The following is a 12,921-nucleotide window of genomic DNA, read 5'->3' as shown; positions in this document are numbered from 1 at the left end:
TGTATTCTGTATATTGTTATATATTATATATTATGATTCAGGTATGTTATGTATGTTAATTTATTTTTTTATATATGTTAATAATTAAAAATATGGGAAAAAAAAGAATTAATATAATTTATTACTATCACAGAAGTTGAAACCCACATATGAATATTTACCATATTTTTCGGAGTATAAGACATACTTTTTTCCCTCCTAAAAGAGGCTGAAAATTTGGTTGTGTCTTATACCCCGAATGTAGCTTTTTCGAAGCTTTTTTTTCAACCCTAACAGCTAGCGAGTAAAGCACTTTGCCTGCTCCCTACGACTCTCAGCTGTGAAGTTTTTTTTCAGCCCTAACGATGTGTTAGCGAGTGAAGCTATCTCCATGGTTTGCCTGCTTTTCTCATTGCTTCTCTCTCCAAAGATCAGTTGTGCTTTAGAAGCTGTTTTTTATCCCAAGCAGGGGATAAAACCAGCAAACTAATGTGCTGAAGCTGACCAGACTAAGGACGTTAGCCAGATGAATACCTGGTAGGCAGATTTTTTTCCCCCCATTTCCCTCCCCAAAAACTAAGCTGCATCTTATACTCTGGTGCATCTTATACTCCGAAAATATGGTAAGTATAGCAAATGAAGCCATAAAATTATTAGTTTTTTTAAAAATCCAAATTTTACATTCAAAACATTCCAGTGCTGTTTTCTGAAATAGAAACATATTTTAACTATTAAGACATAGAAAAAAATAGAAGATTGTTCTTACTGCATTCTTTACCACAAAATCTACATGGACTTTTCACACACTGTATAGTCACACAGTGCTATATCAACTTCATATCATGCTGTAATAGAGATAGTCCTCAACTTGGGACAATTGAGTCTGCTATTTGAGTTGCTAAGTGAGACAGATAAGTGAGTTTTGCCCCAACTTACAACCTTTCTTGCCATAGTTAAGTGAATCACTGCAGCTATCAATTTAGTAACCCAGTTGTTAAATGAATCTTGCTTCCCCATTGACTTTGCTTGTCAGAAAGTTGAAAAAGGTGATCACATGACCCCAGGACACTGCCATTGTCATACATATGAGCCAGTTGCAAGTGTCCGAATTTTTATCACGTGGCCATGGGGATGCTGCAACTGTTTTAAGTGTGAAAAATGGTCATAAATCAGTTTTTTCATTGCCATTGTAACTTCGAGCATTCATTAAATGAACTGTTGTAAGTCAAGGACTACCAGTAATTTGAAAGAAAAAAAGGCAAAGGATAGAATAAAGCTCGAGAATGCTTACTCAGTAGGCACTGTGGATTCTCAGCTTTTCTGACTCTCACAGACCACTGAGGTGCTTGAGCAGGATCCAGGTCTCTTTAAAAACAAAACAAAATAATACGTTAACTTTGTTTCACCCGAACATTGAAAAGCAGTGTTTGAACAAAAACACCAAGTTTTGACAATGATCTTTAGCATACTCTGACAAAATAAAATAAACCCCAATAAAATAAAATAAACCCCAATAAAATAAAATAAAATAAAATAAAATAAAATAAAATAAAATAAAATAAAATAAAATAAAATAAAATAAAATAAAATAAAAGATAGGGAACCATTTTTTAGGTAGGCTCTCTACCATTTTTGACTAATGTGGTTGTTTTTATAATCTAAAATAGTCTAGACAATTTTGAATTAGAACATTTTCTGAAAATTTCCCTGTTAATTATTCAAATTAGCGTATTAGTCTCAATGTGTGTCGTGGATTTCTGAGGCCCTCAGGATGGTAAATAAAAGGATCCAAATCTCCATTCCCAGGAGCTCCTTGGTCTTTGCTCCTGTTTCAATTTCTCCTAGGATAGCAACTTGGTAGTTCCTGCTGCCACTATTTTACTTTCCAGGGGATGCCTCACCTGGAAATCATTCCCTAATTCCAGGGTATGGGAAGGCTCACAAGGCTTTTCTTGTGATTCTAGCTCAATTTCTTAGAACAAAGTCTTGAAAAGCAGCCACCACTTAATTCTGAAACTGCCAAACTTTTCCTAAAAGAAAAAACAATTCCTAAGTATTGGGAAGATCTTAGTGTTGGTATATAAGTCATTCCAGAATAGACTGCTTAAAGTACAGCAAGTTCTCTTTCAACCAAGGTTTTTATGCTGATGTTGGATCACCACGGATCAGTGTTTCCTGCTTTCCTGATTCTTTCAAACAAAAAACAATATTCACATAAAAAAACTATTACTGCATAGTGTACTTTATTCAGAGTGAATGGATTCAACTGCATCTCTTATTAAACGGATGTACATTCACATTAGCAAAGTCAATCTTAATATTATTACAAACATTACTACAATGTTCATTCTATAGCAGTGATGGCTAACCTTTTTCGGACCGAGTGCCCAAAGCGCACCCAAACCCCCAAAATGCAATGTGCGTGCAGCACCGACGCATATGTGCCCCACCCCCACATGCGTGCATGCCCCTGCGCGTGCGCAACAGAGACCTGAAAACTAGCTGGCCGGTGGGAGGCAACCACGCATCCACAGTGGAGCTGAACTGGGGCAACAGCTCATGTGCCATCAGAGAGGGCACTGCGTGCCACCTCTGGCACGTATGCCATAGGTTCCCCATCACAGTTCTATAGGAAGCCTTGTTGTATAGAATTGAAAACTTAAATACAATTTTAATGATATTTATTCTATGGGAAATGGAGAAGTGACTAAAATAGAGTTCTGGAATTCTGAACTATAAAATCTAATCAAACAGAAAAGTATGTACTTACGAATAAACATCATTGTCCACAATTATGCCCTCTGTTAAATGGGGCCATGTAGCTGCTAAATGGAGTTCACTGGAAGTAGAAGCATGACTTTTATAAGAAGTTTTGAAATTATAACAAAACAAGTATTAGCATGGATCCAAACTTAAGACTTGCAGAAACAGGAAGTTACTCATGAGGGTATCTCAAGATCAAAACTATTCAATGATGAAAGATCACTTGAAATTGATGGTGTGATTTTGCATCACTTTGGGAAAGAAATATATATAAACCTAAACTACACTTAGCATCACTTGGAAGAAAATAAAGGAAAGAAACCCCTCTCAAACTTGGGGAGGGGGGAACAAAAATCCCTGATTTATGTGTGGCATAGCTGCACCCACCTATCAAGCCTCCTAATTATTAAGTATGGTCTTTAGCACCAAAAGACTGTCCATTACTAGAATGAGTGACTGCAAAAAAGGCATATTCCCATTGATTGTAGGAAAGATACACAAATGGCTGCTTATAATTCAGACAGTTTTTAACTGTCTATGGAAATTCAAACTTACTATTTTATACATACCAATGTTTATTTCTTAAAATATGCAGCAGAGACCCAATATTTTCCTATAACTCACTGAATAATTTTAAAGAGAATTTATGCATGCCTATTCATTGCCATAATACTGTGTCCTCTAACAGTGAGGTTACAGAAGAAATAGATCTGGTAACTTTAATACATGGATAGCAGGACTTATCAAACACCTTATTTATATGTTACACAATGTAGTTGCATAAGCAATAGTTCTGTTAAAAAGACGTCTGAAATAATAATAATAAAAAAAAACTCCTTACCTAATAGGATCTTCACAGGCACCAAATGGTAACTTTCCAAATTCTACGCCTCCAACTTCACCTCCAACTAAAGCATCTATATCTATTGGCAAAACATATAGTTATGTTTATACAGTTCATATAGTTATACATACATATATTATAAACATTTTGTCATATTATTCCATATTAAATATATATTCTAATTCCTACCATCTGAAGAAAGGATGATATTGCCACAACAAACCAGTAAGATCATTTTAGGCACAAAATTTTAATCTTCTGCTTAATGTTGATCTCACCTTTTATGAGGGACAGTGGGGTGAAGAGATAAAAAAAGTTTCGTACAATTTCTACACAACCTCTTCTTGAAAAAAGTTCAGATTCTTCAGTTTGCAATCATTAGCATTATGGAGATGGTAGTAGAAAATATGTGCAGATAGTCGTTGACTTATGACAATTGAGCCGAAAATTTGTTGCAAAGTGAAACAGTTATTAAATGAATTTTGCCCCATTTTATGACCTTTCTTGCCACAGTTAAGTGAATCATTGCAGTTAAGTTAGTAACATGGTTGTTAAATGAATCTGGCTTCCTCATTAACTTTGCTTGTCAGAAGGTCATAGAGATCATGTGACCCCATAACACTGCAAATATCATAAATACATGCCAGTTGCCAAGTGGCCAAATTCTGATCATGTGACCATGGGGATGCTGCAATGGTCATGTGAAAAATGATAAGTCACTTTTTTCAGTGCTGTTGTAAACTTCAAACAGTCCCTAAATGAACTGTTATAAGTTGAGGACAACCTGTATCAGTATAACACCGTGATGGCGAACCTATGGCATACGTGCCACAGCTGGCACACAGAGCCCTCTCTGCAGGCACGCAAGCCGTCGTCCACTTCAGTTCTACTGCGCATGTGCATGTGCGTCTCCCGCCAGCCAGCTGATTTTCAGGATGCGCAGGGGGCAGGAAATACGTGTGCATGCGTGGGGGGCGTGCGCACTTGCATGGGGCGCACATTGCATTATGGGTGACAGCATGCACGTGTGCTGTTGTGCGTGTGCACTTTTGGCACACAGAGAGAAAAAGGTTAGCCATCACTGGTATAACAGATTCTTGAGCAACTAAATCTACTACAAAGAATGAATAGGAATCCCAATACATGTGGTAACCTGTTAATGTTAATGCATGAATACTTCATTTTACAGGTAATACTCAACTTATGAGCATAATTGGAATATTTTTTATATTATTTTGCGGTGGTCGTTAGGTAAATAAATTTTGCCCAATATGAGTTTTCTGCCAGAAATCAGAAGTAAATGTCACAAAGCTAAAAATATAATTTAAGAAATTAAGAAAAATTAAAAAACTGCAAAAAAAGACAAAATTATAGAAGAAAATATTTGTAGCTCAAGGGGGAATTGTGGAATCCTTGGTACTCTCTGAGTTTCTTGCAGACGTTTCATTATCAAACTAAGTAATATCTACCTAGTTTACCAACTAGGTCTGCAAGAAAACAGACAAGGACCCACAAATAAAATTATTCTTTTGCTATTGTGATTTACAGTGAGGAACAAAAGTCTTTTTTCCCCTTACCCTAGCCTCAAAGCAGCTGTCACGTATTTAATATACGTTGAACTTTTAATTTATTTGTCCTATAAACAAAACAGGAAAGAAAAAAAGAATTCTTGTTGCATGTTTCTTAGGTTCTCATCTAATTTTGTACTAAATTCCACAACATGAAATTGTAATAGAAATAAATTGGTTTCCTACCTGGAGGTTGTTGAGGCCAGAAATACTGCTGCCAATCTTGAAGTATATATGTAAGCCTAATACTTATATTAATTGCAGGGAGTGGAGTTAACGGGCAGCCCTGGAAAACATATCAATAAGAATAATCACAAAAACTGTGAGGTCCAAAACATTAGACATTCCTAATCTTATGTTTTAACCCAGATAATATAACAGAAAATATTTCTGAAGAATAGAGTTTCAAAATTGTATATGAATACTTTTCGCAAACAGCTGAATTCTAGCAATGTCTATCTGAACCACTTTAAAGTTCAAACTAAGACTGATTCACAAAAAATGTATCTCTTGTGAACATTCTATTTGAAATGACATAATTTGTGAGATGAAAGACTTTCCCCAGGCATTGGATATGTGACAGAGAACAACACAAGTCATTTGTAATCATTCTGTATTGAAGTGAAAAGGCAGAACTTTAAATTTTGAAACCTTTCCCTACTTACAGTATACTGTTCATATTTAATCAGATCAAAAACAGTAGGAATAAAAACTAAGGAAAACTAAAGTCTGAATAAATTATAAATGGTACATGATATAGCACAATCTTCAAAAATGTTTAATCTGCATGGCATTTCTGAGTAACCTCACCTAAAGTGGCCCATTCAAAATACAGGTAGTCCTTGCTTAATGACCATTCATTTAAGAACTGTTCACAAAACTGTAGAGTCCTGGAAAAGTAACGTACAATCAACCCTTGCATTTACAACCATCGCAGCATCCTTGAGGTCACATGATAGTGATCCAGGTGGTTAGCAACCAGCTCACGCTTACAATAGTTCCAGAATCTTGCAATCACATAAGTCATTTCTGACCTTCCTATCTGGCTTCTGACAAGCAAAGTCAACAGGGAAGCTCGCAGAAGGTCAACTGATGTCTCTCTTAACAGCCAAGGCAAAAAAAGGTACAGTCAGATGGTGCCTCACTTAATGAACACAATACTTAACTTATTTTCTGGTCTCTACTGTGGTTGTAAGTTGAGAACTAACTAGCATAAGAGTTACTGCACTTGCTACTTTTGGGAAGATCATTTGGGGCATCTTCATGCACCTACCACATGCATACACAAACTATACTCACAATCTTAGATTTGAAGATATCCAACAATCCAGATAAGTGACTATACTGACTGGGTACTTTGCGAAGATGAACCATTTCAAAGTCAGTTCTGACTCCAGGACCTTGACACTCTCCAACATACATTTTCCGGTGTCTGTGATGAATTTGCACAAATACTGGCACCTGGCTGAAAAATATTGAAAATGTTTTCAAATAAAGATGATTGTACTCTTGGAGGACTAGACTGATTAAAATCACTAATGTAGCGTTTGAAGGAAAAAACCACACTGAAAACTCAGCAAAGAAGCAACTTTATATAATTTTTTTTTCTGCTTGTTGTTAGCATCTTGTCTTGTTTCTGCAAGCTAGTAAAACAAGGTTCTTCTTGTGCACCTACTTTGCTACAACAAATAATGCAGGATTATAAAAGTTAACTTCACCACTGTATATAAACAGAGGTCTAGTCCCGTTCCCTTCCAGCACTGAAGATGTTGTTTAGCTGGATAATGAAAGACCTGCACAAAAACAACCAAGCGGCAAGGACCCACAGTTCAACCCTGAGCTACAAATATTCTCTTCTATTGATAAAAATTTACTTACCAGCCTGTGTTTCCCAATGCAATAGAAACTGAACTCAGAAGAAGATTACATTTGGATTCGCTAAGAACTGCCTCATTGTTTGCTGCTGGTGCAATAACTACAAGTTCACGCAAGCCATACCTAGAACAAATGAAATATTCCACTAAATTTAGATTTCAAAGATTAAGAGGATTAAGATGCATCTATCTCTCACAATTATTTAAATATTAAAACAACGGTCTCTCTGCTAAGCCCCACTAAAGATTAAACATGATCTAACATCAGGCAAAACCACTATGTTAACAATATTCTTTTTGGTATCTTGCATTTTGTGGCATAAATAATTAGTCTATGAAATGTATTATTTAATCATCATTAAAAATTCTTACAATTAATTTCTTAAATTAAAATGTAAGATTTTAAATAACAGACATACCATCTTACTAAACAGTGAGCTCTAGGAGGGAAATCATTGTTCATGCATAGAAGATCTTGCATAGCAACAGGAAGAGCATCTGTTAAACCATTAAAGATGAAACAATTAAGTCTTTAAAGTTTCAAGTAGAACAAAGAATTTGATTAAACAGCCAACATGGGTAATTTGATTTTTAGTCCATATAAACAATTTTAATTAAATTTAATAAGACATCAATCAGTTTAATTATTGTAAAATTGTAAATTCTAGTTGTCCTCGTAAATACACTTTTACAACTACTAAATAAAAAATAAGCATATCAGCCCTTGGTTTTGATTTTGGGTCCTTTGAGTCAGTCAGTCCCTGGACAAGTCCTTGTATTTTTAAGGTAAGATTTTAGAAGTGGTTTGCCATTGCTACTTCCTAGGGCTGAGAGTAACTGGCCCAAGATCATCCAGCTGACTTTGTGCCAGGTCAAACTGGTACCAAACTACACCAAATCAGTTATCAACCTATATATTTCCCTTTTTTTTTTTTTTTAAATTTGATTTATATGCCGCCCTTCTCCAGAGACTCAGGGCGGCTTACAATGCGTTAAGCAATAGCCTTCATTCTTTTGTATGTTTTATACAAAGTCAGCTTATTGCCCCCACAAACTGGGTCCTCTTCAATTATCTAATAAAAATGGAAGTTGATGCCTTCTTTTTAAAAATGTTACCATATATCTGTATGCTCCTTTAATGAGCAAGCTATCAAATATGTAATTTATTAGAGTATAACATTGTCTACAAGTACTAACTTCACAGTGTATCACAATAAAAAGTGATGTTCTGGGCTAGCCAGAGTCACTTGACACTGAGATAGGCAGCATATAAATTTAATAAATAAAAAAATAATGCTATGAGCTAAAGATTTTTTTGAGCACTTAAAAATGTACCCACCTTCTATTAGTTCATCTTTTGCATTTTTATCAGTTGATTTTTGGACTAGATAATGATGCGTCACAGAGAATCGAAAATCAGCAAAAGTAATTTCATCAGATTTCTCTTCCCATGTTTCAGTGGTATATACACCCTATATATCAGACATAATTATGTGATCAGAAAAGTTATCTGAAATACTTTTAATCACATTTCATAGGAAATGCCATAGTAAAAATCCATTGCTACTCTGAAAAGCATTTTTATGTTTATTATGAAAAATTTAACAAAATAGAAATAGAATTTCATTCCTTTGAACCTCCATTGGCTCTTTCTTCCTAACCTATTGATTAGTATTTTTGTATCATTTTTAAATCAAAGCAGATATAAATCAATTATTTAAAAAATAAAATATTTTCTTAAAATGTTTCATAAAAACAATCATAGCTCAAAGACAGAAAAACAAAAAAGATTAGTATAATTTAAAAGCTGATGATTCTAATTTTCCTTGTGTAACTCCTCAAAACATTCAGAGCAATCAACTGAACTGGAACTGACTCAGCTCCTAATGACTTCACAAGTACACATTTGCTTGCCTGACACTTAGGAATAGCATTCCATTTTTGATGTTTAATGAATCTGAAAAATACCTAATGAAATAATTGCTTTATATGTTATGTATCTTGTAAAGATGACATCTTTATCATTCAGTAATAAAAATATATTCAGATTATGTGAAACAACAGTGCCTTGTTACTAGAAATAATCACAGAATATTCCTAACTAGTGAACTAGCAACTATTTTGCTAATTTAAATTAAGGCCACACTATATTTTCACATGTTGACTCACTGTGATTTACTTTTTCTTATGTTTACATTGGCCTCTAAATAATTCCAAAGCAAACATCCTTACCTTTTCTAAAGGTTTGCCTGAAGAAATGTTAATAAGTTTCCAGTCATTCAAAACTTCTTCAACTCTGGAAATAAACCTAATGAGAAAATGTTTGAAAATCATTAGTATTAAAATCCATGTTTCTAAAAATAAACATAATCCAACAACATACCTTTTTTTGCTTAATTTAAAGGAAAATTCATATTTAATTCATTTTTTCCAAATTTTAAAACAACAGCTATCAAACGATGGATCACAAAAAGATCAAGGCAATGTGCTATATACAACCATATATCAGAGCTGGGGTCTTATGAACTAATTTATGGTAAAATAATTCCAAAGAACAGGAATCAACACAAAGTCTTGTTTAAATCTACAACTGATCATATTCAGGAAAAAAAAGGCTAAGTGAGCACATATAATTTATAGAAGAAATGTATTTAAGAATCAAACATTATTAGGGAAATATCACCCAAAGCATTAAAAGTAAATGTCATTATCCTGAATTGGCATTCCAGGCACAGGCATAACTCAACACAAGTTAATAAACAAGGAAGTCAAAAGCAGTGCTGACCCATAGTCTTCAACTTACGACCAAAATTCAGCCCCAAATTTCCATTGTTAAGTTAGGCAATTGTTAAGTGAGTTTTGCCCCATTTTATAATCTTTTTGCTACAGTTGTTAAGCAAATCACTGCCATTAAGTGAATTATATAATAAATAAATTATGCCATCATTAAGTGGATCTGACTTTCCCCATTGATTTTGTTTGTCATAAGCTGACTGGAAAGGTTTCAAATGGTGATCACATGTGGAACACTGCAACCATCATCAGGTAACCAGAGTTGCTGCATGGTCATAAGTGTGAAAACAATCATAAATCATTGTTTTCAGTACCATAGTAACTTCAAATAATCATTAAATGAAGGGCTTTAAATTGAGGACTATCTGCATTTTGAAATGGTGAATCAGATCCTAATAATGATATGAATTAATCAAAAACAGATTTTTTTAAATTCAGTTTAGCCAAACTGACGGGTCGATTGTTTTGCAAGTTGCGTAGCTACTGTCTCCTCTGATTCATTTGGAACAATAAGACTCAATTTCATCTACTTGATCACTGTCTAATAACATTTGCTAAAGATCACAGCTTGATCTGATGGAGAGAATTAATACAGCTTGAAGTCATAACACGCTATTCCTCATCTTTGCTTTGAACAAAAACAAATATACTGAAAAAACACACAGCAATAGCGCATACAAAATACTATTGCACTGAAATGCCAACTTGATTAATTTTCCTATAAATATTGTAGAAAATATGTTCTATTGAATGCAATGGAATTTACTTCTAAGAAAGCATACTCAGAATTAACAGATAACTATTTCTAATAAATATGGATAGTAGCTGAAATATAAAAATTACTTAACTCATTAGTCATACCTAGATATATTTCTGCTTAATATAGCATAATTTCAGAGCATCCTTACATAAATGTTGAAATAGGTTCTTAAATAGAAACTATTAATAACACTTTTGTAATTAATAAAGATAATTCATATTTGCACCCTGTAATTTCAGACAGTTGATATATTCTGTATATTCTGAGTCACATCCCTTCAACAAGGAACCTGATAGAACCCAGAAAGGGAATAATACTCTGTCACAACGCTGACCTAATGAAACAGCAGCCTTCCACCTTCAGAGAATCAAACAACCCTAATGCTAGTTTCCTCACTGCTCAACAGCAACCTTTTTTTATTCAGGGCACCCTTTGAGACTCATTTCTCTTTGTGACTCCTCTTAGCATCACTGTTAGCTGGGGAAAAAATGCACTTTTCTATTCAAACCATTTTTAAATTCTGTTCAACTGTGTCCTATTCTAGCAGTTTTCTTGTCAAGTCTTTTTTTTAAAAGAAATAGTTTGCCCTTGCCTCCTTTCTAGAATTGAGAGAAAGTGACTAGCCCAGTCACTTTCTGCCTAAGGCAGGACTAGAACTCACAGTCTCCCAATTTCTAGCCAAATGTTTTATCCATTAAATCAAGCTAGCCCTCTTATTAATTTAAACTGTGTTGAATAAAAACAAAGTATTTATTTTATTTATTTATTAAATTTATATGCCGCCTCTCTCCGGAGGAGCTAACAAAAATGATTAATTCTATGCAGACAATGAATCAGTATTGAGAATGTGAATTATGACACAAATATCATATGCCTGGCAATTAAGTTTCGATCGCTCTCTCAAAAACTTACTGCGGCTACCCTAGAAATGTAGTAAGGACCCTGGAAGTTGATATAGCCTGTGATGAAGACCACTGCTCTATACTTTTATTTTTCATTCTATGTAAGTTTGGCAACCTAATTGAAATATAAATAAAGAAGTAAATAACTACCCGGAGCAACTTTATATTACAGGCACTGTATCAGCATTTATTCTACATGCTTTTCAAATATTTTGTTATATTTGTCTTCAGTATCTTTTGTGAACTCAATCATTCACCCAGCACAAATAATATCCTTACTATACCTGAGTTGCCAAGTAATAGCAAGCAACATAAGACTGGAAACTTTTTCACCTGTCCAATGTTAAGTAAATAACGGTATAATCAATCTACGGAAGATATTTATATAGGTATCTCTTAAATACCAGAGACGCTATCAAAAAGGGGCCTTCCATGGAACAACCTGGGTTCACTCAGCTGGTAAGTAAGTATGCACTCCCCAATACTTACAATGTCCTACCTATATTTTCCTCACAAATGCTGTCCTTACGAGTCCTCCCCCCCAATGTGACCAACCACTGTCGGCAATGTAACACTCCCAACAAACTCTTTCTCGTAAGTTACCCGTTTACATTTGCATCCGGCGAAGCAATCCCAGATACAAAAATAAAATAAAATACAAAAACAGAAGCCAGACGAAAGACCCGGGGCAACAAGGGGGATCCCTAAACATTAACTGCATCGATGCCAGCGCAGGTTAAGAAGGGGGGGAAAGAGACAACGCGGAAAGGTGAGGCACCTACCTCTCCCATTCGGAGGCGGTGGTGAAATCCGTGATCTCGAACACTTCGGACTCCGGCTGTGGAAAAAAAAAAAGGAAAGAAAAGAAGGCAAGTGAGCAAGTGAGGCACCGAGCGGAGAAAGAAGAGGGTTAAAGAGCACCGGGGCCGCAGCGCCACTTTCCCGCTTAGCCCGAAAGGGGAATGAGGGAAGGGGGTGGGGGAGGGGGTTTCAACCGACGAACGAACCTCACTGTCGGCCGCCATCTTGAGAAGCAGCATCCCGAAGGGCATGATGGGAGGGAGACAAGGCGGCGCGCGGCGCGGCACGTGGCACAGTGGCGCGGGGATGGGGGCAAGAATCGGGGGGGGGGGATCTCTCCCTGAGGCCCGGGGAGTCTGAGGAGATTTCCCCCCCCCTCCTTTTGTTGCTGGGTCGCCGTATTGCGTGTGTGTGCGGTGGGGGTGTTTCTGTTTAGACTTGGGATGAAGAGGCTTGTGGAATTAGTCCCTGGCGGTCCGTCTTGTGTTGTCAGGAAAAACTGTAGGAATGTGGTCAGGGAGTCAAGCTCCATTGGTCCTGATGTTAGTTTATTGTCGCAAACGTGATGAGCAAGTCGATTGGGGGAAACTGAGAGGGCAAGAGAAAAAAAGAAAGCGCTCCAGCTGTTATCCTGTGG

At 35.8% G+C, this 12,921-nt stretch overlaps 1 protein-coding gene across 2 annotated transcripts in view; it reads right to left on the bottom strand.

The window, feature by feature from the left end:
• Window positions 1-12,688, bottom strand: part of RAB3GAP1 (RAB3 GTPase activating protein catalytic subunit 1) — a 32,984-nt gene extending 20,296 nt beyond the window's left edge. The window contains exons 1-11 of one of the 2 annotated variants that reach the window (XR_009621499.2): window positions 12,491-12,557; window positions 12,266-12,321; window positions 9,261-9,336; window positions 8,368-8,500; window positions 7,448-7,526; window positions 7,033-7,152; window positions 6,454-6,619; window positions 5,341-5,440; window positions 3,584-3,665; window positions 2,750-2,818; window positions 1,271-1,344 (exon numbers count right to left, since the gene is read on the bottom strand). Coding sequence is in view for 1 of the 2 variants with exons in the window: in XM_034424168.2 (XP_034280059.2) it covers window positions 1,271-1,344; window positions 2,750-2,818; window positions 3,584-3,665; window positions 5,341-5,440; window positions 6,454-6,619; window positions 7,033-7,152; window positions 7,448-7,526; window positions 8,368-8,500; window positions 9,261-9,336; window positions 12,266-12,321; window positions 12,491-12,535 (1,000 nt within the window). In the remaining variant the exon portion in view is untranslated. Of the gene's footprint in view, window positions 1-1,270; window positions 1,345-2,749; window positions 2,819-3,583; window positions 3,666-5,340; window positions 5,441-6,453; window positions 6,620-7,032; window positions 7,153-7,447; window positions 7,527-8,367; window positions 8,501-9,260; window positions 9,337-12,265; window positions 12,322-12,490 lie in introns of both variants that reach the window. The other variant, XM_034424168.2, reaches the window with a different exon arrangement.
• Window positions 12,689-12,921: the final 233 nt, after the last annotated feature.

The sequence above is a fragment of the Pantherophis guttatus genome, chromosome 1 (genome assembly GCF_059756535.1).
Source record: "Pantherophis guttatus breed Tessera chromosome 1, ASM5975653v1, whole genome shotgun sequence".
NCBI lineage: Eukaryota > Metazoa > Chordata > Lepidosauria > Squamata > Colubridae > Pantherophis > Pantherophis guttatus.
This window is presented reverse-complemented; position numbering and strand designations above follow the sequence as displayed.